This window comes from Dioscorea cayenensis, chromosome 19, assembly GCF_009730915.1.
Source record: "Dioscorea cayenensis subsp. rotundata cultivar TDr96_F1 chromosome 19, TDr96_F1_v2_PseudoChromosome.rev07_lg8_w22 25.fasta, whole genome shotgun sequence".
Lineage (NCBI taxonomy): Eukaryota > Viridiplantae > Streptophyta > Magnoliopsida > Dioscoreales > Dioscoreaceae > Dioscorea > Dioscorea cayenensis.
Window position 1 is genome coordinate 31,075,192 of NC_052489.1, and position 24,596 is coordinate 31,099,787.

The 24,596-nt window shown below is 37.3% G+C and overlaps 2 protein-coding genes and 1 pseudogene across 2 annotated transcripts; all 3 read right to left on the reverse strand.

Moving 5' to 3' along the window:
• Window positions 1-317: 317 nt before the first annotated feature.
• On the reverse strand, window positions 318-6,892 carry LOC120249764 (annotated as a pseudogene).
• Window positions 6,893-9,012: 2,120 nt separating this feature from the next.
• Window positions 9,013-14,340, reverse strand: LOC120249426 (ABC transporter B family member 21-like). Its single transcript, XM_039257924.1, has 12 exons — window positions 13,853-14,340; window positions 13,691-13,745; window positions 13,414-13,589; window positions 13,071-13,292; window positions 12,738-12,976; window positions 12,090-12,615; window positions 11,702-11,975; window positions 10,699-11,573; window positions 10,344-10,610; window positions 9,971-10,234; window positions 9,590-9,883; window positions 9,013-9,465 (listed from the first exon to the last, which is right to left on the reverse strand). Exons 1-12 carry the CDS (start codon window positions 14,183-14,185, stop codon window positions 9,106-9,108), a joined length of 3,885 nt encoding a protein of 1,294 aa, XP_039113858.1. The 5' UTR covers window positions 14,186-14,340; the 3' UTR covers window positions 9,013-9,105.
• Window positions 14,341-20,975: 6,635 nt separating this feature from the next.
• On the reverse strand, window positions 20,976-22,520 carry LOC120283328 (acyl transferase 7-like). The gene is made up of 2 exons (XM_039289980.1): window positions 22,030-22,520; window positions 20,976-21,942 (listed from the first exon to the last, which is right to left on the reverse strand). Exons 1-2 carry the CDS (start codon window positions 22,441-22,443, stop codon window positions 21,100-21,102), a joined length of 1,257 nt encoding a protein of 418 aa, XP_039145914.1. The 5' UTR covers window positions 22,444-22,520; the 3' UTR covers window positions 20,976-21,099.
• Between the last annotated feature and the right edge of the window lie 2,076 nt (window positions 22,521-24,596).

The following is a 24,596-nucleotide window of genomic DNA, read 5'->3' on the forward strand; positions in this document are numbered from 1 at the left end:
CAATCACTGACTAAAGAGCTATGATGGAGGGCCCCACTTTTTAATTTCTGGATAGAAAGCGACAGAACGCTTCCAAACCCTAATTCCTTTTCTCTGGCTCATGATTTGATGCACCCGTGGAAACCATGCGAAGAAGAAGAAGATGAAGAAGATGTCGGCTCGCAAATCCTACCTGTTTATTATTGAAATTGACTTTCTTGGGGAATGATACTAGAGGAAAATTGACATATTAAGAATGCGGGCGAGCTGTGAGACACGGTGGTGAAGAGAATTCCGGAGGTGACTTTTTCTTAGAACTCAGAAGCTCTTATCTTTGCTAGATTCATCACATTGATCATTTTAAGCTTCATTATTGCAAAACACATATCTACTTTCAAAAATGGTAATTCTTACTTATTTTCACTTAAATAATACTAGTGTAGTGTATGATCATTTCCTCTTTTTTGAGGTGAACAATGTGTTGTTGTTCATCTTATACAAATTGTTTGAATGAATATCTGAGAGCATTAGACTTAAGCAGTCAAGTATGTTGTAGGATGCGTATGGCCTTGTAACTAACATGCTAACTTGAAGGCTTTGAGTGTAATGCTACTAATGAGGCATAAACCCCGTCTTTAATGCTAATCAAAGTTTCATGCCTTCCCTTCTCTACAATCTTCCCATTCTTCACAACCCCAATCAAATCTGCTCCCTTAATTGTGGATAACCTGTGGGCAACTACCACTGTTGTCCGATCCACCATCACACGGTCCAATGCATCTTGAACCACCCTCTCAGATTCAGCATCAAGTGCACTCGTAGCCTCATCAAGAAGTAAGATCTTTGGGTTCTTCACTATTGCTCGTGCAATCGCTACCCTCTGCTTTTGCCCACCAGAGAGCTGTGTGCCTCTCTCTCCAACCAGAGTGTCATAGCCCTGCATTTTCCCAAGTTACAAAGAAAGGTGATGAGCTTTCCTAACATCCATAGATTGTAAATGATAGGGTTTTGCTGTATCAATCAGTTTATGTGGTGTGACCTATTGGACTTTGGCCCATTGATTGATTCATAAGAGTTTGAAAAGCAATGCCTCTCTAATTCTTGGTGAATGTTTAGATGTAAGAGCAATGAATTGGAATTTTGCATAAATCTAAATACTAGCAAAATTGAAAAGAATCAAATCATCAGGAAAACATAAAAAATGCGTCATTATCTATCAGTTAGTTTGTGTTTTCATATAATCAGTTGGGAGCTATCAATGCAGGATATATATGAATGTCTGTATTAGAATTCCTAATAAAGACCTCCCAAAAAATTTAGAAGCATTAATAATTACAAGATACTTCAGGTCTAGAGGGTTGCTGTTGTCTTTGCTATGAGCATGATAAATACTATTTCTGATGAGAAAATTGCAAACTGTTTGGAAAAGTTGAGCACTCAGTTTAATGATCTCCCAACAATTATTATGATTTGGTATAGAACCTATGGTGGTAATCTAACCTGAAGTAACCCACTTATGAAGCTGTGGGCATTTGCCAGTTTTGCAGCGGATAATATCTCTTCCTCTGTTGCTCTTCCCTCTTTTCCATAAGCTATGTTGGATCGAATTGTCTCATTGAATAGGGCAGGTTCTTGACCCACTAGCCCCATCTGCTGTCTCAACCATCTTATCTGAAATTGCTGTATCTCTATCCCATCTAACAATATCTGCCCTGATTCAGGGTCATAAAATCTTTGTAGCAATGATATTGCTGTAGATTTGCCACTCCCGCTTTCCCCAACCAGAGCCACAGTCTGATACAAAGAATAAAAGATTATTATTAATTGCCAAAGCCCATGATTGCCTGTATTAGAACTTAGAAGGTCAATAACCTTTCTGGTATGGTACCTTTCCAGACTGAATTGCCAAGCAGAAGTCCTGGAATATCTGGACATCTGGCCTTGTAGGATACCTGAAATTTACGTGACGAAACTCAATGTTTCCACTTAGTTCTGCTTCTGTCAGACCAGATTCATCACTTGGATCTATCTTAGATGTCCGGTCGAGAACTGCAAATATTGAGGCTACTGCAGTTTTGGCTTTGTTAGAATCTGGCACTAGGGAGCTTGACTGAGACATTCCTGTGGCTCCCATAGCAAGAGCTAAGAAAACCTGAAATGAATATTGGAACAGGAAATTAATTTTCACTTGAATGTGATTGTTTGTGGTCAATCTTGATGAAGTCCTTTCTAGTTAGTGGCAACTCTATGTAGTGTCTTAAAAAAGAAAATACATTTAGAAGATGGGCGTGAGTGTATCAGTTTGCATTTGCTCAGTTTGAATATTTGCAATTATTAACCCTTTCATCTAGTTCAATAGTATTCCTTAATTGTATATGAAATTATAAACAGGAAAAACTGAATAGTGTACATACTTGGAAAACCTTGGAAAATGTCATCTTTCCGTCCTGAACTAACCGAGCACCAGCATAAAAACCAGCTGCATTTACACCAAAAAACAAAATGGTGGAAACACCAAACCCAAGGCCACTAATAAGTCCTTGCCTAACCCCTGCCTTCATAGGGCCCTCACATTTATTCTTGTACAGTTCCATCACCTTATCTTCAGCTGAAAATGAAGCTACTGTTCTAATACTTCCAATGGCATCATTAGCTACTTGACTTGCCTCCTCATACATCACCTGCAGCAGTAAATATAATAAGACATGCTTTTGTGTATAATGTAATCATGCGGCATTTGTTAATATGATGCTTCAACTAGATATCAATCACGTTAGGCATCACTTCATATCTGATTAGAAGTTCTGTACATAGAAGGTGCAACCGTTACGGTATTGCATAATGAGTTTATAAACGCTTGTACAAGTTGAAGGTTTTGAGATTATTTGTCCCTGTAACTGAATATTTTTGCACTTGACTGCACCTAGGAATACTGATATTAGCCTCTCAACCTTTCTTTGGAATATTGATGTTAGTCTTCCATTAATCTACAATCTTACTTTTTTTTTTATTCAATCTTTCTACATCACAGAGTTCTATTCAATTCATTTAGTCAAGTTTTTCAAGAGCCCCACTATACACTTAAACTATTTATAGTGAGTGTTCCCTATTAAGCTCGAAGTAATGTAAGACAGTATTAATTATTGACTATAAATTCATAGTTCAAAGTTCTGTTGCCAAACCTTTGCATCTGCACTAAATCCTTGTAAGAACTTCATCTGTAGCCATCCATTCAGTCCCATGAGAGGTATCAAAGCCAAGACGATTAGAGAGAGTTCCCAACTAGCTATGAAGGCTATTACCAATGCTGCGACTATAGTTGCCATATTCTGGACGGCGAGGGCTAAAGCATCACCAACTAAACCCCTGACCATGGTTGCATCAGCTGAAAGTCGAGCCCCAATTGCTCCGCTAGAATTCTCAGCTTCATCAAACCACCCTACCTCCATGTTCACCACCTTCTCAAATGTCCGCTGCCTAATCCTTCTTATCAATTTTGACCCAGCTACACCAAAGAAGTAGGACTTCCCTAAATTTCCCAATAACAAGACAATGCCGCTAAGCAAGAAGATTATTGACCAGAGCCGAGAGTCTTTCCGAAGCTTTGGTGCCGGTTCAAAGAATATCCTAATTATGTTGGATAACAGTACTCCAAAGAAAGGTTGAGAGGCTCCAGTAAGGATTGCAGCAATGGCACCAAGCAAAACGTGTGGCAACTCAGGCTTGTTGAGAGAAGCAAGACGACGGAGGGGTACTTCCCTAGGCTTGTGAGATTCCTCTGCGACCTCATGGTCTGGTTCCTCTACTTCATTCCTTTGAACCTCAAGTCCATTGGGCAGCTGAAATGATAACGAGTATGAGACACGCTTGCTGCCTTCTCCAACTGATCCTTGGCTTATGGATTGGCTGAATGATGATGCTTTTGTACTCGTTTGCCTCAGTACTTGGGACGTATTACGACTCAATTGCCTGACTACTTCCTGCACTAACTCTGACCTATCACTGCTTGCATCTTTGCTAGCACATTCTTCATCGTCATGGTTGTTTTCCTGCATTTTTCATGAGCTGGGAATAAGCTCCATTAGGATTTGTCAGCAGCTCGCCATGTGAACCTGATTGATTTTAGGAAATTTAATGAGATGGGTAAGAAATTGTATCTGGGACCTAGTTTGTGCATGCAAATGCTTTAGTTGGAATGTGCTAGATTAGTAGAGGACAATGCAGGGTTTTCTTCTGTTGAAGTAATAAATTTACCTTTCTCTACAATCGAACCTCGATGTATCACAGCAATCAGATCAGCATTCCTTATAGTACTGAGGCGATGGGCGACTGTTACAGTTGTTCTATTTGCCATGACTCTATCTAGTGCCTCTTGTACAATCCTCTCTGATTCTGTATCCAAAGCACTTGTAGCCTCATCTAGAAGTAGTACTCTTGGATCTTTCAGAATGGCCCTGGCGATTGCTATTCTTTGTTTCTGACCTCCTGACAACTGTGTTCCATGCTCACCCACCATGGTATCAATTCCCTGAATAAAACAAGGTGATGCAATCATTTAATAAGGTATTGTCAACAATCTTTCATGCATATTAGTGTTACTCAATATAACAAAATTACTGTGGTTGCTGTTATATTGTTAGAAAGGTAAGGGAGTTCTAACCCGGGGCAACTTGTCTATGAACTTCAATGCATTAGCAAGCTGAGCAGCGGCTCTGATTTCTTCAGTACTGGCACCATCCTTGCCATATGCTATGTTATCCCTGATGCTAGAGGCAAACAGCACTGGTTCTTGACTAACAAGCCCAATTTTTCCTCTGATCCATCTCAATTGAAGCTCTTTCAGGTTAACACCATCTATAAGAACTTCTCCTGCTTGAGGGTCGTAGAACCTCTCTATCAGACTGATCACCGTTGATTTTCCACTCCCACTCCCTCCTACCAGAGCCACACTTGTGCCATTTTGGATGAACAACGAGAATCCGCTGAATATCGGTTCATCAGGCCTGGATGGATAGCTGAAAAAAACATCCCTTAATTCAATGTCCCCGCTGATGTCATCGAGCTTCTTTCCTGTTAGATCGTAAGCATCGATCTCTGGTTTTCTGTTGATGGCCTCAAACATCTTATAAGCAGCAGCTCGTCCTGCTGCAAATGCATTTATGCATGGCGATGCTTGGCCTAAGGACCTGCATTAATATGCAATGAGCTCTTCCTTATATATCTAATTATTTTTGCAAATGCCAGATGTAGAGAGTCAAGCAGAGATGTATATAATTACATACAAGTGTTTCTTATGAAATTTTATATAGCAGAGTATGGATTTGCAACTTACATGGAGCTCCCCAGGATCGCCATTATGACGTTGATTATGCCACCACCTTTGTAACCTTTATGAATTATCAATCTGGCACCATACCATACACCGAAAGCATACCCGCAGGACAAGATGAACATGACCATGCCAAGCCCTAATCCCATAGCCAAACCCTCATGAATGCTCGACCTGCATGCTCTCGTTAGTGACTTTGAGTATTTGTTCATTGACTGTTGCTCGCCAGTGAACGATGCCACCTATTTTATATGTATGCGTGCACCACATCACCGTGTTAGATATGAAAGATACCTTACTAACTAGTTTCAAGCAATGGCTTTGATTGCTTTAGCATAGGCTTTATCCAAATCAAGCATTAGTGGAGTGACTAACTTACTGTTCTAATGGAACCCACTGTTTGCTCTACTACAACGGCTGCTTCAGCATAGGCTTTGATCGCTTTAGATGACATCTTGGCGATGATGAGAGATGTGACTGCACCAGCAAACACAAGCGGCGGGATTATGCTCAGGAGAACAAGAGTTAGAAGCCAACCTTGCGCAAATGCCACCACAAAGCCTCCAAGAAATGTTGATACTAGCTGTATGAACTTTCCCACCTGCACATACATTATTCACACATGCATGCATATATTGATCAAGCTTCCTTTGAAATTTTCTGATAAAATAACTTTTGGTGTGCGTGTGTCCATGCATATATATATGTGTGTGTGTGTTCAAGTTCAAGATGCACTCAGTACCTTCTCACCCATTGCATCTTGAATGAGAACTGTGTCACCTGACATCCTCCCAACAACTTCCCCCGTGTTTGTTTCTTTGTCAAAAAAACCAATTTCTTGGCGTAATATGGTCTTCAAGTACAAATTTCTGATCCTTGCGGCCTGTCTTTCACCGGTAACCATCCAGCATGCCACTTCTGATAACATTAACATATTGAAACTTGTAATGAAATCCATTGATGGTGTTCCTGGACTTGTAATCACAACAAGGGAAAATGAAACGTTAGTACTTACGCAAGAATGAGGCCACCCCTGCTGCCACTCCCAAATAGATGAACCGAACTGCCACCTGAATCAATCAATGCATGAGCATCTTTGGTAAAGGGAAATGAAAAAGAGGAACACATGAACCTCAAACTAGTACACAAACCTTGGAGACTTCATGAACTACATTGCGGTTGCCCACTGTTCCACTTAGAGCATTGATGACATCTCCCAAGAGAACAGTGAGCAGAGGCATTGATGCGCCGTTACCCATAGCTCCAATCGTTCCCACAATCATCATAAGGACGTCCTTGGAGTCTGCAAATGTGAACAACTTGCTGAATGGAACAGACTGGTTGTTCTTCTCATCTTGTTTTCCCCTACTCTTCTTCTCTTGTTTCTCTCCTGCATTTTCTCCTTCATGGTTGCTTGAAGGTGCTTCCATGGTTGTGCTTGTATCGAAATATGATTCACTATCTTTGGACATATTACCTACTAACAAGCCTGCACCTTCCTTCTCACCGCGAGCTCCTGTCATGACCAATTTATGCTAGTTTTGTAATGCAGAGTAGGTATCTGTCTATTTCTGTTGAATAGCACCTAACGGCAAGTAGTCCCTCAAAGTTCTTAAGCCATGAACATGAGAACCATGAACTTGAGCGTATATTTATATTATAAATCTCAAAGCCTTGGAAAATTGCCATATGTTGGTAAGAGTTGATCAGAAATAGAATATGGAGCTCCTCCTTGCGGTTCCACGCATTCTGGTCAACTGCAGAACATGTTCTCCAGCTCTTAAAGTTTAGGCGCCAACCACTTAACACAACAACAATGAAATATGAATACTCAATAGCACTTTATCATCACGTCCCCGGAAAAGAATTTAAATAATAATAATAACAACTCTGGCTATTGTAAGCAAAGCAAATTGAGTGGGTCTTGAGACAGAGTGTCTCCAGTCCTTGAAGAGGTATAAGCTTAACGACTCAGTATACACGATCAAATACAGTCTCAACTCCCTGTGCTTCTCTTTCTAGTACTGAGGAGACTCTTTGTATAATCGGTGAGTTGTTTGATATCTCCTGAGTGGTAGTTCCATAGAGCGACCATGGTTAAATGATACTATATATATGGTTGTTAGCTCTTGGAAGATCCGTCTATCATTTGCTATTTTTCACTCATCTTTTTATAAGATTTTCCCCAATAACCACTTGCCCATTTGTAAGATTATCTAATTGGCACTTGTTGTTGCAGCCTTGTTTCTACAATTTTTATTTGCATTTCATGTCTAATTTCTATTTCACCATGTCATCATTCTGTATTAATATCTATCTTATTTATATGTTCAAGATTGTTTATCTTTTTTTCTTTTTTTGGGGAAAAAAATTTGTGCAGTTTCTGTGCAGCTAATCAAATATCTTAAAAGAAAAGAAAATAACTTCGAATTACGCCATAAATTATGAGCTTCTCTCATTATGATGCAGAAATATTCAATGTGCGGTGAATCTGGTTTCATTCATTGAACATGGAATTGCAATTATTGTAATCCTTTGGAATATCAGTAATTTCAGAACAAAGCTATAACTACCATTGGCAACAACCTCTGAAAGGTCTGTATTGCCGAATGATCATTGGGAGATTGGAGGTTGAGCCAAACCCTTATTGTTAAGTATTCATTGACTTTGATCCAATTTTGTATTCCAATAATGTTCGGTTGCGCCAAAGTCATCTCTTGATTTGCAGGACCAGTTCTGAAGGGAGCCATTTCTGGCATGAACTGATTTTAATAGCCAATGACTTGGAGAGTTGATCTTGATGTTGGTGTGTCTCATAAGTAAGCCCTGGTTGGCATAGATACGGTCATTACAAGAACCTTGTAAAAAACATGACACTTGGGATGCAGGTAACTGAAGATTGTTCTTTCTAAATTATAACTATAAGCATATTCATCTTTTTATTCTGAACAAAGCTTTGTTTTACCCACACACAACTTAATAACGCGTCAAACTTCAGAGCTGGGCATGTTGAGGTTCCAACCGGAAAAATCATAACCAAGAAGAAAAACAGAGAACAGAGGGAGTTGACAGCTACAATGCCTTTAGCCACCTTGTTTAGTTTATAAACAACTACAATCCAAAGCCAACCGTAATTCCCACTGAGTGGACACCTGTAATGCACACAAGTGGAGGGGAGAGCTGACCCCAAAAGACCGGCCTAGTAGGGAAGGTTGCCCCCACTTATATGCACACAATGGATCCATCTCATAGCCGATGTGGGACTAAAGGAGTTAGTTCATTTGCAATCATTACATTACCCCACCGATCAAGACACTGACACCCTCGTTAGTCCGGTTAATCTAGGCGCCTGACCAGCAAGATTTCACTCGGACTCCCAGTGCAGCACCAGACTGATCGAACCCTCCCCGGTCGAACCCTCCGTGAGTCGATGCACCCTGACCAAACTCGACGAGTCGTGCCCCACATCGACTCTCAACGAAAGCACCAATGTAATGCACACAAGTGGAGGGGAGAGTTGACCTCAAAAAACCGGCATAGTAGAGAAGGTTGCCCCCCACTTATATGCACACAATGGGTCTATCTCATAGTCGATGTGGGACTAAAAGGGTTAGTTCATTTGCAATCATTACAACACCCTCTCAATTCTCATACTCTTATTGGGTGGTGATCGATCATCCTGCATCTGACCTCATCTCAGAGTCTGAATAAACTATAGTGAAGAGATCCATATATATATATATGTATTACACTTTGCACAGAGCATACATGTCTTAAAAGGATGATGATCAGAAAATTTATGAAGAGTAGTAAGACTTGGATTGAAGTGCAACCAAGGAGGCATAAGCTCCATCCTTGATGTTCATGAGTGTTTCATGCTTTCCCTTCTCCACTACAGCTCCATTCTTGATCACTGCAATCAAGTCTGCATTTTTTATTGTACAAAGCCTGTGAGCAACCACCACAGTTGTCCTGTTCTTCATCACTTGTTCCAGAGCCTCCTGAACTATCCTCTCTGATTCAATGTCCAGTGCACTAGTTGCCTCATCCAGTAATAGGATCTTCGGCTCCTTCACTATGGCCCTTGCTATCGCCACCCGCTGCTTTTGCCCCCCTGACAACTGAATGCCTCTCTCCCCTACCAATGTGTCGTAACCCTGCAATTTAACAGTTTACTTAAATAAAGTATAGTTTCATATATGTTCGACATGTTATACATATATCACTTAATTTGTCTGTCATATTCACTCTCTCTATAAGAATGATGATAATCTTTTATACCTGCTGCAATGAGCTGATGAACCTATGAGCACTTGCTAATTCAGCAGCAGCAATGATCTCGGCCTCGGTAGCTTTTCCTTCCTTTCCATAAGCGATGTTTGCTCGGATGGCGTCATTGAACAAGACTGGTTCTTGGCTAACCAGCCCCATCTGCTGCCTCAACCATTTCACCTGGAACTTGTCTATCTCTGTTCCATCTACCAGTATTTGGCCTGAATCTGGCTCGTAAAACCGCTGCAGTAATGCCAATGCTGTAGATTTCCCACTCCCACTCTCACCAACCAGTGCCACAGTCTGAAGATCGAGATGAATTTCATGGTGAATTTACACGGAAACTAAATAATTACAAGTTGTAAGCATATTTGGAGATGGGTGGACCACCTTTCCAGATTGAATGATCAAGTTCAAGTCTTGGAATATCTGGACGTCATGCCTCAGTGGATACCTGAAGTTCACATGTCTGAATTCAATATTGCCTCTTAAGCTTTCTAATTTCATCCCAGATTCATCACTTGGATCAACAATAGACTTCCTGTCTAGAATTGCAAACACTGAGGCTGTTGCAGAGTTTGCTTTGCTAGAATCAGGCGCCACAGAGCTTGACTGAGAGATTCCAATAGCTGCCATCAGTAGAGCAAAGAACACCTGAATCAGAGAAGAAGATGAAGAAGAATAAGTTTGATAACACCTTCTTGAACCACTTCACATTGATACAATATCAATCAATGCTGCATAATGTACACATGTTATTTACCCGGAAAACCTTGGGAAATGATGTCTTGCCATCCTCAACAAGCCGAGCTCCAGCATAGAAACTGAGTGCATATACGGAGTATAGCAAGAAAAATGAGAGCCCAAACCCGATGCCACTGATCAAACCTTGCCTAATTCCGGTGACAGTAGGGCCATTACATTTCCTTTTGTACAGTTCGGTCACCTTCTCCTCTGCTGAAAATGAAGCAACTGTTCGGATGCTTCCAACTGCATCATTAGCTACTTGACTTGCTTCCTCATACATGATCTGCAGCAGATATGCAAACATACAGCAGTTTTGTCAGGAATGAATTGTAGTGCAAAATTTTGATTTGTAGTTGTACTACCAAACAAACCTTGGCATCAGCGCTGAATCCCTTCATGAATTCTATTTGTATCCATCCATTCAGGCCTATGAGAGGTATCAATGCCAAGATTATCAGAGAAAGTTGCCAATTGGCAACAAAAGCAATCACCAAACCAGCAAGTAAAGTGGCTGTATTCTGAACAAGCAATGCTAGAGCATCACCAACGAGACATCTGACTGTTGCTGCATCAGCTGAGAGCCTGGCCCCAATGGCTGCGCTTGAGTTTACAGGATCATCGAACCATGCCATCTCCATGTGAACCAGCTTCTCAAAAGTCATCAATCTAATCCTTCTTATCAATTTGGCTCCAGCCACAGCAAAGAAGTATGATTTTGTTGGCAGTGCTAGCAGATATATAACACCAGTGGCCACAAACATAGCTGACCAAAACTTTGCATCCCTCTTCAGCTTTGGTGGTGGCTGGTAGAATGTTTCTATGATGTTTGATAAGAGGAGACCAAATATCGGCAGCAAGACTCCGCTGACAATTGCAGCAGCCGCACCAAGGATGAGTACAGGGAGCTCAGGCTTGTTAAGATGAACAAGACGCTGGAGTGGTACTGGTGGCTGTTTACAAGGCATTTCCATGTCGGGGTCCTCCGGGCCTCCATCTTGAATATCAAGTCCTATAGGTATGCCGAAAGGGATCGACAATGACCGCCGACTGCTGCTCCCGAAGGACCCCCGGCTGATTGAACGGTGAAGTGAAGTCTGGCTGCTCAGCTGTCGGCCTGCTTCGACTAATGTGATGAACTTGTCATCTTCAGACTGAACACTGTGATTCAATTCCTGGTCCAATTCCTGCAACCGGATGAACTGACTGTAGGCTCCATTCCTGTCGTCCAGTAGTTCAGAATGTGAACCTGATCAAAAGCAAGGCATAATACGGTTGAGTGGTTTAAGTTTTATCATGATGATTCATGGCAGAAAAAAAAAAGAAATGCATGAAAAGAGGAAGCTGGTCTAATTAATTAACCAATCTCAAACTAACCTTTTTCTACAATTTTCCCTCCATGTAAGACAGTAATTGTGTCAGCCTTCCTCACTGTACTCAACCGGTGAGCAACAATAACAGTCGTTCGGTTTGTCATCACTCTATCAAGTGCCTCCTGCACAACCCTTTCTGACTCTGCATCCAATGCGCTGGTAGCTTCATCAAGTAGCAGAATCCGAGGATCTTTCAGTATTGCTCTTGCAATGGCCACTCTTTGTTTCTGCCCACCAGATAGTTGAGTTCCTAACTCACCGACCATGGTGTCAATTCCCTGAAAATAACCGCATTGAAATACAAACTTGTGTCATCATCCCAGTGATCATCCTTTAAAAAATAAAAAATAAAAAAAGGCAATATGATAACTGATGATTAAGGAGCTTGTGACCTGAGGCATGCTGTTTATAAATTTTGAAGCATTAGCTAGCTCAGATGCAGCAATTATTTCTTCAGTAGTTGCATCATCCCTGCCATAAGCTATGTTATCTCTAATGCTGCATGAGAAGAGGACTGGTTCCTGGCTGACAAGACCAATCTTCCCTCTTATCCATCTCAATTGGAAGTCCTTGATATTGATACCATCAATCAGTACTTCACCAGATTTTGGATCATAAAATCTTTCTATCAAACTGATGACTGTGGACTTCCCACTTCCACTCTCTCCAACCAATGCCACAGTATTCCCTCTTTCTATGAACAGAGACAAGTCTCTGAATATCTCTTCATCAGGTCTTGAAGGATAACAAAAACACACATTCTTAAATTCAATGTCTCCATGAATGTCATCCAGCTTCTTCCCTCTGGTGTCATATGCATCAATCTCTGTCTTTCTGTTGATTGTCTCAAACATTTTGAAAACGGCAGCTTGTCCCGCTGCAAATGAGCTCAGGCAAGGAGATGCCTGGCCTAAAGACCTGGAAGAAGAAGAAGAACATCAGACAACAAGCAGACAATGTTCAAGCTTCAGGTGAACGTAGTTGTCATGCAGTAACTTTATATGATAAATTATATATATATATATATATATAGTACTTACAAGGAGCCAGTCAAGACTGCGAAGATGGCTGTAATGACATCTCCACCAGAGTAATTGTTATTCAGTATCAGCTTTGAACCATACCATACCCCCAAAGCATATCCACAGAACATGACACATGAGGCAGTACCAAGACCCAGACCAGCAGCCAAACCCTCTTGGACAGTGGCATTGTAAGCACCTCTAAGAGAACTGCTGTACTTGTTAACCGATTGCTTCTCTCCTGTAAAGGATGCTACCTGAGCACAAAGTATAAGCATTTTTCATAATCAAAACTGAAGAATAATAAGACATTATTACAAATAACATATTTTTTTACACTGGCTCACTCACTATTCTAATTGAACTTATTGTTTGTTCAACGATGACTGATGCTTCAGCATAAGCGGTTTGGCCACGAGAGGCCATCTTGCTTATTACTGTGGACATGGCTGCACCAGCAACTACAAGTGGAGGGATTGTGGAAAGCATCACAAGTGTGAGAAGCCAGCCCTGAACAAAAGCCACTGTGAAGCCTCCAATGAAGGTTGAGATAAGCTGAATAAATTTTCCTGCCTGCATGACATATTTTTAACAACAGAAAACAAGATTAACTCTGCTCTTCAATATATATATATTTATTATTATTATTTTTGGACAAAATCTGCTCTTCAATATATTAATAGGATTGATGTACCTTTTCACCCATGGCATCTTGAATGAGAACTGTGTCACCTGACAACCTCCCAACAATTTCTCCAGTGTTTGCTTCTTTGTCAAAGAATGCAATTTCCTGCCTCAGTATGGCTTGCAGATACAAGTTCCTCATTCTGGCAGCTTGTCTTTCTCCAGTAGCCATCCAGCAAGCAACCTCTGTCAAATGAAAACAATCTCTTTTTTATGGGTCAAACTTAATTTTTTGCAAATTATATAGGATATATATGACTATTATTCGCTTAATTAATTATTCTTACGAAGAAAAGATGCAACGCCTGCTCCGATTGCTAAATAGACAAATTGAAGAGCTACCTGAAGACATCATCAATCAGTACCAATTATTGTATCAGTTTCCCTGTAATAATTAACTAACTAACTAAAGCATGATAGTATTAGCAAACAGTTTGTGCAATTATCACCTTAGAAACTTGATGGAGAACAGAGTGATCATTTTTATTTCCTCCAAAAGAATTAATGAGATTGCCAAACAAAAGTGTTGTGAGTGGCAGAGCAGAACCATTTGCTACTGCTCCAACAGTGCCCAAAATCATCAGGACAACATCAATGGAGTCTGCAAATGAGAAGAGCTTGTAAAATGGAACGCTACCACTCTTGCCTTCCTCTTCCTTCTTGCTGTCTTTGGTCTCTTTCATGTCTGTGGGGTTTTGCTCTGCATCTACCACCTTTGAGTTGCTACGTGAAAAAGGCAAAACCATGTTACCATCTTTGCTTTTCTTGTGTTCTTCTGCCATGATACCAGATGAGGGATTCACAGTGTTCTTCACTGCTTCAACACTCACACTTGGTTGAGAGAGAAGAAAGACAGTGAGTGGTGTATTGCATGTACTACTTGGAGAGAAAGGATCAATCGCTGCCTGCTGCAGTACACACAAAAGTCAAATGAATAGAATTGAGATTGATTGATTGATTGAATGAATGAATTGCTCTGTGGGTCTAAATTTTGGCATATGTTCTCTTCTCTCAAGACATTTACAGGTGGAGTATCCTCTACAGTTTTGCAGGCCTCCATGATAAAGATTTATTTTATTTTAATTTTTCATTTTAAATTTATCAACAGATAAACAAAACAAAAACTGCAGTCCGATTGCAACTTGCTCCAAATTAGCTCCAGTTAGAATTTTGTATCAGTAAGAAGTTTCTGTCCTTGACGTGGACTCACTTTACAAGTGACTGATACCAAACCCAACATTAGTGAGCATTTTTCTAAAGGAAGATGAAGAAATTAAGAAGTTTTGCAGGATAACATTCAAACTTGCAACACTCAAAAAGTTTCCTTCTTTGAATATATGTCTCTTAATTTTTTTTTGTATATAATAAGGACTTAGTTAGCTTTTCTAAAAGATTACATTATTCATGTGTTTACCATCAATGAATAACATAATATGCACGTTGACGTTGACGACATCTGCGACTCTTGTTAATTAGCATCATCTAAATAGTAAAAAAAATAATAATGAGTGAATGGTCATTATCATTTGTCAACTATATGTAGATGCGTTCCTTGAACCTACTGTTGATGATGCAAGCATCACCAATGAATGAAATGTAATTACTAAGAAATTGCTTAAAAGAGGCTATATATCCAAACAAGATCTTAAGTCTTAAACAGTGGTGAAAACAGTAATGTAAGAAGGAAAGTTAAACAAGACCAGGTTGCAAATAATAATAGTATATATATTTAAAAATATTTGTTCACCTTGTTTCGGCTTAATTTGTACCATCTATTGTTTCTTAGGGTTAATTATTTGTGTGAGAGACAGAGAACAAGCCAAAGTTTCACTGCTGAAGTGAAAGCAGTATATGTTCTAATTGTTCAAGTGAATTAAACTCTTTCATATCCAATAATTATCATAAGAGGAGGCTTTAGCTTTCCTCTTGTTCTTCTTGCATGCATATATGCAACTTAATTATCAATAACTCAAAGAAGGTCTTATTCATGCATCTCATAATTAATTAAACTTTAAATGTTTCTTTGAATCACTTCACCATTATTATATTTGTTCAATATAAACTAGTAGAAAAGATGCTCCTTAGCCAACAAGGCTAAAAGACAAATGATCCAACAATGACAAAAATCAATCTAGCATTTGTCATGCACTAGAACTCTTTCTCAACTAGTATTATATTGAGCTTTATACAAGGACTTCCATGCTGACCCTACTGATAATGCACTAGCAACTTAAGGAACTAATAATGCGCGCGTTCATGAATTAACTTAAGCCAATGTCCCTACTAAATAGAACAACTCTTTGAGGATGCAATGTATTAATTAGGTGCCGTCTTGCTGATGCTACCAAGTGTCCACCATACTAATAATTATTCAATTATTTAATATTGATTCTTTGGCGTGTTTTGTGGTTAGGAAGGCAACTTTCTCAAAGTCCTAGCTAATTGACAGTATGTTATGGTAATAAGGGGGTATAGTTATGTACTTATGTTAGTCTTAATATCTATTTGAAGTTGCAAGAGGCAAAGCATACGGATATAAACTAATATATGCAATGGTTCCAATTTTTTATGCATGTTCATGGATGCTGACATTTGGGTATAGTTATGTTAGTCATGGATGCTGCAATATTGGGTCAGAGCCAAGTTTTGTTAAATCATAGTTAAAGATCGATTGAGTAGAACCAGAGAATCATCTTAAAAAGTGTTTGAAAGAACCACAAATGAGGTGAGAATTTGTCTGCTTTTTCTTTTCCTTTATTTATTTATTTATTTATTTTTTATAACAGGAGATAAGCACCACTCACTTAAGGATAGGAGTGACAAAAATCCGGATCTGGACAACTACTATTATAAATAGATAAACTTATTGTCCAGACCCGATCTGATTTTAAATCCAGACAAACCTAACTTGTCCAGACCCGATTTCTTTTAAAACCGGGTTATCCGGATGTTCAAATTTTGTCTGAATCCTATAAACTACATTAAAATGTACTTGAAGATTAAACTATAGAAAATAATTTAATTCACATTAAATGCAAAAAACAATGTCCAATAATCCAAAATCTAAATCAAATCATACAAAAGTCCAAGTTTTAATAAAAAAATAATATAAGTTTGAAGTTTTTGGAAGAATGGGTTTATAAAACAGTTGGGCTTATGATTGTGGATTTTTAAAATTTTAGAGGTAAAAGGGCCCAGTTGTCTGAAATTTTTTGTCCGGACCTGACCCAGATTTAAATCCAAACAACCAAGCCATGTCCAAACCCGGCACGCATTAGCACAACTTTTGTCTAAACCCATTTTATTCTAGGTTAGACAGAATTAAGCCAATAGGCCCAGACAGAGTATTGTCACCCCTACTTAAGGGTTTGTCAATGAATACGCAATTATGGAGGTACACCAATTATGGTGGCTTATCAATACTTTAGAGAGTTATTAACTCAGTCGAACACCACATGGGTCAATGAATGTTCGCTATGTGCACGCTCAGAAAATCTGCAGGAAATATACCAAGCTAATCAATGCCTTTTACTATATGACCCTGAAGAGGAAGGATATGACTCCTCCCATTCGGGATCCATTTGAACAGTTTTCGGAACAAATATGTGAACAGTATTGGTATTATGAAGCTTGTAGTTTGCAAATCTTACGAGGCTAAGAGGTTAAAGTTTAAGGATCATACGAGCATTGTGAAGAGTCTGGAGTTCCTAAGACCCAGGATACTAATGTTGGAGCCCCCGACATAAGTGCTCCCTTGGAGTTGTCTTCTCTCAGAGAATAGTCGGTTTAAACTTTGGTGTTCTTACCTTGATATAAGACTCCACCTTATATGACCTCAATGTTTTATGATGTTTTCTCGTGTTTTACTCCAATTATTGTTGTCTTCCACATTTAGGTGGCGTTTGGTTGGATGCAATTTTAAATGCAGTGGATTTTCAGTTACAATGTAACTAGAAATATTTCGTTTTCAAAATACAGTGCAGTCAAATCTTGTGTTTGATTAGGTGTAACTAGAATTATTGTATTATAAGATTTTTTTTTTTTTGTTTATTTGCAAGAACTTGTAAATCTGGAATTATAAAACACATGTGTATAAGTGTATGTATAAGTGTGTGTATTTGCTTATCTATGTACATGTATATCATTATATATATCTATATAAGTATATGTATATGTGTGTATATATGAATATATCCATATATATACATATATGTAAATGAGTATATGTAAATGAGTATATGTATATGTAAACATACTATGTATAGGTATATGTATACATGTGTGTATATGCATATGTATATATGTATATATATAGAAGTGTATGTATGTTTATATAAAATATATATGTATGTATATGTATATATATATATATATATATATAGTATAAGCATATGTATGTGTGTGTATATGCATAAACATTAATATGTATATGATATGTATATATATATATATACATCACCTAAGGATTTTTAACTCCCGAGATTTTTTTTCTCCTATTGTTGGTTCATATTGTTTGGTGTTAATGTTTTTAGTTTGTATGTTATGTTTGTATTTTGTTTTTTTATATATTTTCATGATTTTTGCCAATATATGTGACTTATTTATCCTTTTATTAATAAAAAACAAGTGGATATAAAATTATGTTTAATTTAAATATTTTCATGAACAATATTTAAATTAAACCAGAAATAATGTAATTAAGTCAAATTTTAAATTCCAGCTTTCTATTTCTCCAAAAACAAAAACAAAAAAATAATAAAACTTATTATTATTATTTTTTTGACCTGCTGCAAGCCTGCAACAAGAAGACGTACAGTTAGGTAAATGGGATAATATTTCATTTGAAAAAAGCGACCAACAACAATGACAAACATGGAAATCGCATGTAGGACAAAAAAATCGTGTTGTTGAAGAAGTGCTTTAAGAATATTTCAATGTCTACCACATTAATTGACACAACTGTTGAAGACAATTTTGTGAACTTTGATGCTAAACATGACCTACTCATTGAACACACCTAATCCAATTCCAAGCGTATCCAAATTGAAATTGCCATTATATCACGACCTCGCTAGTCATCACCTTTGTTAAGCAATTCCAATTTTAGTAAATTCAACCAACCCAATGTAGTGGACATGTTTGGTTTATTTTACTTCTGTATTTTATTTTCTCTGTTCCTCTCTTTTTTTTTTAATAAATTTGTGATTTACTTACTTTATTCAAAAAAAAAATGTAATGAATATCCCAAAAAATATTATCACCTTAGACAAAAAATAAATAAATAAATAACATCAGCTGCAAATATTAAACCTAACCTCAATGTCACTACTAGTAAATACACACTCGTTTAATAGATGTTTCTAATTCTAAGATTTTAAAAAAAATTAATAATAATCACACTCATTAAAAAAAATAGATGTACGTATTCTGTATTGCAATCAACTCGTAGTGTATCTATTTTTTTAAAAAAAAATTAATATGTCAATCCAATAAGAATGGAGATTGACAAACTATAATTAAAATAGAAAAAGATGTAAGTGGAGACAAGTACAAAGACCTAACACAACAAAATAAAATAAAACTCTAAAGCACTCATAAGAAAAGGAGCTAAGCATATATGTCTCCAATGCTAGTTTCCATTCCAAGATAATCCCAATGATCTATTTTTTAAAACAGCCTTTCTTTTCTTTTGAATTTTAGTTTTTGTTATATTTTTCACTTTAAAATCTAATTGATGCTATTCTTAGTATTATTTTAGCATTTTGTATTTCTTTTAATATAGTGTATGTGGTTTATTTAATATTTTTTTTAAATAAAAATAAATATTATATATTGATTCTTAAATAATAATAATAATAATAATAATAATAATAATAATAAATGACGTGGAAATTGATGGAGTGGCTAATCAGCAAGTGGGGTTGGGTGAGCGTGGGAGGTAGGCCGCATATATCTAAGCAGTTCTACAGAGGTGGTGAGAAGAAATAGATATGATGGCGGAGCTTTTCTGATGTGCCCTGTCCTGTTGGCCAGTACTCCAAGATGAAGATGTCTAGCTGCTCTAAATGGACCATATGTAATTTACCAATTCAAGCTGGTTTGCTGCCTTTCCAGCCCTTCACGAGATCTCTAGATCAACTGATTTGACTATGCACCCAACTGCATGCAACAAGACCACTCACTCTTTATATTAGGGGTCATTTGGTTCAGTGTAACTGTAAATAAAGTAGATTTCTAGTTAAAATGTAACTGAAAATTCATGGATTTTATAATACAGTGCAGTTAAATCTAATGTTTTGTTAGATGTATTATAAATGCTGTATTATAGGATTTTGTATTTGATAAGAGATATTTATAAATTTGAAATTATACATTTTTTACATTATAAATATTTTAATAATTTTAAGTACCGTAATAATTAATTTAACTATTAATTTTATTATTAAAGTAGTTATTAAATTTATTAGTATATTTATTTATTTATTTTATTATATTTTATAATTTTTAAATTTAATTTTTAACCCAATAAAAAAAGTATTTTGAACTTTTCATATATTTTTAACATGTTATTAATGATTATAATTATCGCATTGATCATTTTAACTCTTAATTTTATTATTAAATTAATTATCAAAGTAATTATTAAATTTATTATTAAATTTTATAATTTTTCATTCCAAAAAATATCCATACATGTTTAATTATATTTGTTTTTCTTTAATTAATTGGTCACATATAGGTCACAAGCTATACATTTAAAGAAATTTAAAGATAAGGGATTTGGTTTTTGAAATTATGTGAACTAAATACTGAATTTCAGAAAACTTAATAATTCAAGTTACATGTAACTCAAAAACCCTCCAAACAAATACTATCTTAGATTAGACAGATTGGCATGATCGGTAGGATTTAATGATGCATTTATAGGAAAAACAAAATTGATAGTGGCTGGGTGCCCATTTGGTGGATACTTTTCCTCTAGTGTGCACATCCACTTTTGCTGTAGTACGGGCCCATATATATATAATATTTTTTTATTTGTTTCTATTAATTTAATTTAATTTTTTTTTTCACATTTGTGATTTATATATCCACTTTAGATATTAAAATAATAATAATAATAGATAAACAGATATATAAATAGTTGGATCAGCAGGTGGATTATCTTTTTATCGGATGTTTTTTAATTTAAACCTCTCTCCTGGAATTTTCGAGATTGTTAAAATTAAAAAATGTTAATTATTAATAAAATAAGACACATACTAATAGAAATAAAAGGGTAGAATACATTAGATGACATTAATTAGGTGCGGCGTACTACCATGGTACATCCGTACATATATATATATAGCATGATAGCCGACAAAATAAGACATAAAATAAGATTAACTAAGACCATATGCATATATATATATATATATATATATATATATATATATATATATATATATGCATAATTTTCGTAATGAAAGTAAAGGATATATAGGGCTTAATTTCTTCTTGTCACAAAGCCTGCAAATATTGTACACGTTTGAGATAACATGGATCGATCGCCCCCATTTTCATTCAAAGTTAATTAAACTGAGCAGTCTTCAAATTAATCATGACTTATTTATTTTTATACTAGATAAAATTACACAAATAGGTAGCTTAGCTATAGGAGCATATATAAAAGTCGTAGGTATTAATTAATAGTTCATGCCAGGCTGATCATCTGATCACGAAACGCAGCGTAATGTTCATTGAGGACACAGTAAGTCATGAGTCGGACGCTGTTCTCTTTGGCCGGTGGCAGACCAAGGACACAGAAGGGCATGAAGTCTGTGTGCTCAAATGGCACTATGCGCGCTGCCTTTCCCCATCCATAGTCCACGTCGTTGAATCCCAAATGCCTCCAGTCCGTAGCGTTCAGCGTGTCATAGCAGTCACTATCACCCTCATCATCATCATCTTCTCCTTTCACCCACTTTGCAAACCCCTCCGCCAGCTTCCCTTTGGTTTCCTTGATGATCTTCACTAGTTCCACAATAGACGCATTAGCGACCATCTCGCTCGGTGCCTTGGCTTTGAGTACGTAGAAGCAGTTGCCATAGTAACCCCCTTCAGCGGGTAGTGCGGGAGTTAAGAGGTGAAGGAAGTTGGCTGCGAAACTAAGCTTAGTGAGAGCATCCGGTGGTAAGCAGATGGCTCGGGTGCGGCGCTGCCACACGGTGGCGATGAGGACGTCGAAGGTGGAGCATGGTTTGCTCGTCTCATCCAGGTAGTCCTGTTTCAGCTTGTTGATGTGCTCGGTTGGCACGTCGATGATCATATATTCTAGCCGCTTCGAAGGTGAGTTTGATGGTGCTCCTGCTGCAGGTGCTCTGGCAATCCGCCTCTTGACGAACTCTCTAGACCAGACCGGTATGATCGACGGCCGTTCCATGCCTCTTGCCAGCTCGGCCACCGCATGAAAGAACTGCGCCGCACCTTTGCCATCGGCAATCGTGTGTGAGAATCGTATGCCGATGACAAAGCCACCGCAAGTGAATTGCGTCACCTGTACGCACGTGCGGATACCCATGCATAACGTTAACTAAGAAGGATCGAGACGCTAAAAAGTAATTAAAAACCTATGTATATATACCTGGATGAGTATGATGTGATCTTCGAGGTTTATGTGAGGACGTGAGTCAGGGAGTAGAGCTTGAATGGAGATGGAGAAGGGGTGTTCCAAGTAATTCACGTCTTCCAAGCTGCAATTCGCAGAGGCCTCGATGAACCAGACTCCGTTGCCGGTGCAGTCCACGTGTAACTCTCCAGTCTCATCATCCTCCACGAGCTTTCCAGCCAGAGGGTAGTAGAAGACCAGGGCCTTGGACAACGCTGTCCTAATAACTTTGGCAGCGTCCCAAGGTCCGTGCTTGAATAAGTGCAACGATGGCACCAGACACCGTAGCAGAGGGGTCTGATCAAGGTCCGAGAGGGCTAGTCTACCGCCAGGCGTTGCCTCGGCGGGGACTACCAGTCCTTGTGATAACTTGCTCACCGAGTAGCTCATTCTAACTGATCTCCTCCAATATTTTGATCATCCAACTGCAACTATATATGTGACTATTTGCTGTTGTAGTTGAAGTGATGATACATTTAATTTATAGAAGAATATCATGGTTTGGTTGTTGCTGGTTAGACTTGTACAGGCCTAACAACCACCATCCATTGATAACTTGTACATAGTTAAATCCTTAATTATTTTTAATCAACAGTATTGTTATTATATTATATAAATACTATAAATATACCGTATGATTCACTCATTATTTATTGTGTCATCCGTAGAAGAATATCATTTTGATACTCTATAGAATTGCATAATAAAAAATTTTTTATTAACTATATTTTGTTTATTTTGTTTTTGAAAATTTTCTAAGTATACATAAACCGTGTGATATCAAGTTATTAAGTAATTGATACATTGTCATAATTTGAGTAATAACGGACATGTTTATTTCTCAAAAATCTCTTTTATAGGAGGCCTTGTTGTCACTGTCAAAAAAAATAAATTAAAAAAATAATAATAACAAATTGTATAAAGCTATGAAGGGACATTTTTATGCTTAAGAATTTTATGATAATTTTCATAAGACATTCATGGATAGACTTGTTCCGTGCAAGCTTTTTCGAATCCAAAAATGTTGTTCTCTCACTCGTCAGGCAATTCCATATTAGTGGAAAGCGAGAGCCTTAATTGGTTAGTTGGCTGACAAACATTAATTAACTATGTTATATATCTTGGTCAAGAGCTGAGACTGATGCCGTGTGAAATGCGTCCAATATTTCTTAAGGTAGGTAAACTACCAAACAAGCTAGGTCGTGAGAGATACATTCCAACAACTGCATGATTATTTGTTGAAAACAAATTCAATAAACACATTATGCAATGCCTTCAAAACTTTTCTCAGTCAAACTCACCAACCACATTCAACATCCTCACCAACCATCTACTACACCTTGAAAAAAATAAAAAAATAAAAAAATAAAAATAAAAATAAAAATAAATTATTATGCACCAAGCAACTACGTACAAGTGCTGCATCTTGAGGCGGATGTGATTTTTTTTTTTTCTGTTATATAAATGAATAAAATATAATTATATTGGACATAAAATATAAACATAAAGAAAAATTAACAAATTTAGCATGATACAAATGTATACTACTACATCTATATATTGGTGGTATTGTAGATTATATATAAACAAAACCAATACTCTTATAAAAGATATATTTGGCACCAAATTAAGAAACTATTGAGTATTGTCCCATGTGGATTGTACAACTAGAGTCGCAATGGAGGGGTAATTTTTACTAAAAACTATGTGTGTGTGTTTTTTATTTCATTTGGGGCAAAAATATCAATTTGAATCAAAATATTTATAGGGACTCAATAAAATAAATATATCCTTGAAGATGCAAAAAGCTTTACTGTTCTTTTGGATTGGCTTTGGACTTTTCTTGCATACAGCTTAACTTAAATTTTTGTCACATCCAGAGGACATCCAGGGATTCCAACAATTTTTTGATGATGTGGAGGCTAGAAATTTCTTGTCAACAAGTTGATGGTGTGTCATCTATTTAGTTGACAGTTTCACATTACGCATGGATGCCACTTCACTCAAGTTAAGCCACATCAACACCTATGTGTGACGTGTCCAACTCCCCCTTCCACATCCACATATTCGTCATCATCTCTTTACTAATTCTAGTGAAGGAGAGAGCGAGGAAGGATATGACCCAGGTTTATGTGAGCAAAGGACTAGACCATTTATATATGAAAATAAAATAAAAGTATTATAAAATAATAAGAAAATTGTTTTTATGAGAACTCCTGAGTTTTGGTGGGGGTTTGCTTATTTGAATTTTTTGGAAATAAAAAAATGTTTTATAATAAACGACCTCATCTAAATGTTGTTACTCAAAATTTTTCAAAAATAATTGTTTGAAAACTAAATAATAACAGGTGGTCCTCCAACAAGGAGTTTTACTCCCCGAGGATCTCATCTACAGAGAGCCTTTGCTTGGGTAGAGCTTGAGAATGACCGTTGAAGCTTTGAAGATGAAGAATTAAGCCTTTATCTCAGAGCTTGAGCTTTGAAATAGAACTCACCATCGTAAGGACCCTCGTCTTTGAGCCTCTCCTCACCAGCGCCATCCG

Coding starts and splice junctions, on each gene's coding strand:
- LOC120249426 (XM_039257924.1), bottom strand. CDS start 14,185: ATGGCAGAAGAACACAAGAAAAGCAAAGATGGTAACATGGTTTTGCCT. Junction 11,574..11,701: donor AGGGAAAATTGTAGAAAAAG/GTTAGTTTGAGA, acceptor GCTTTTGATCAG/GTTCACATTCTGAACTACTG. Junction 10,611..10,698: donor GATTCAGCGCTGATGCCAAG/GTTTGTTTGGTA, acceptor TATCTGCTGCAG/ATCATGTATGAGGAAGCAAG.
- LOC120283328 (XM_039289980.1), bottom strand. CDS start 22,443: ATGAGCTACTCGGTGAGCAAGTTATCACAAGGACTGGTAGTCCCCGCC. Junction 21,943..22,029: donor ATCACATCATACTCATCCAG/GTATATATACAT, acceptor ACGTGCGTACAG/GTGACGCAATTCACTTGCGG.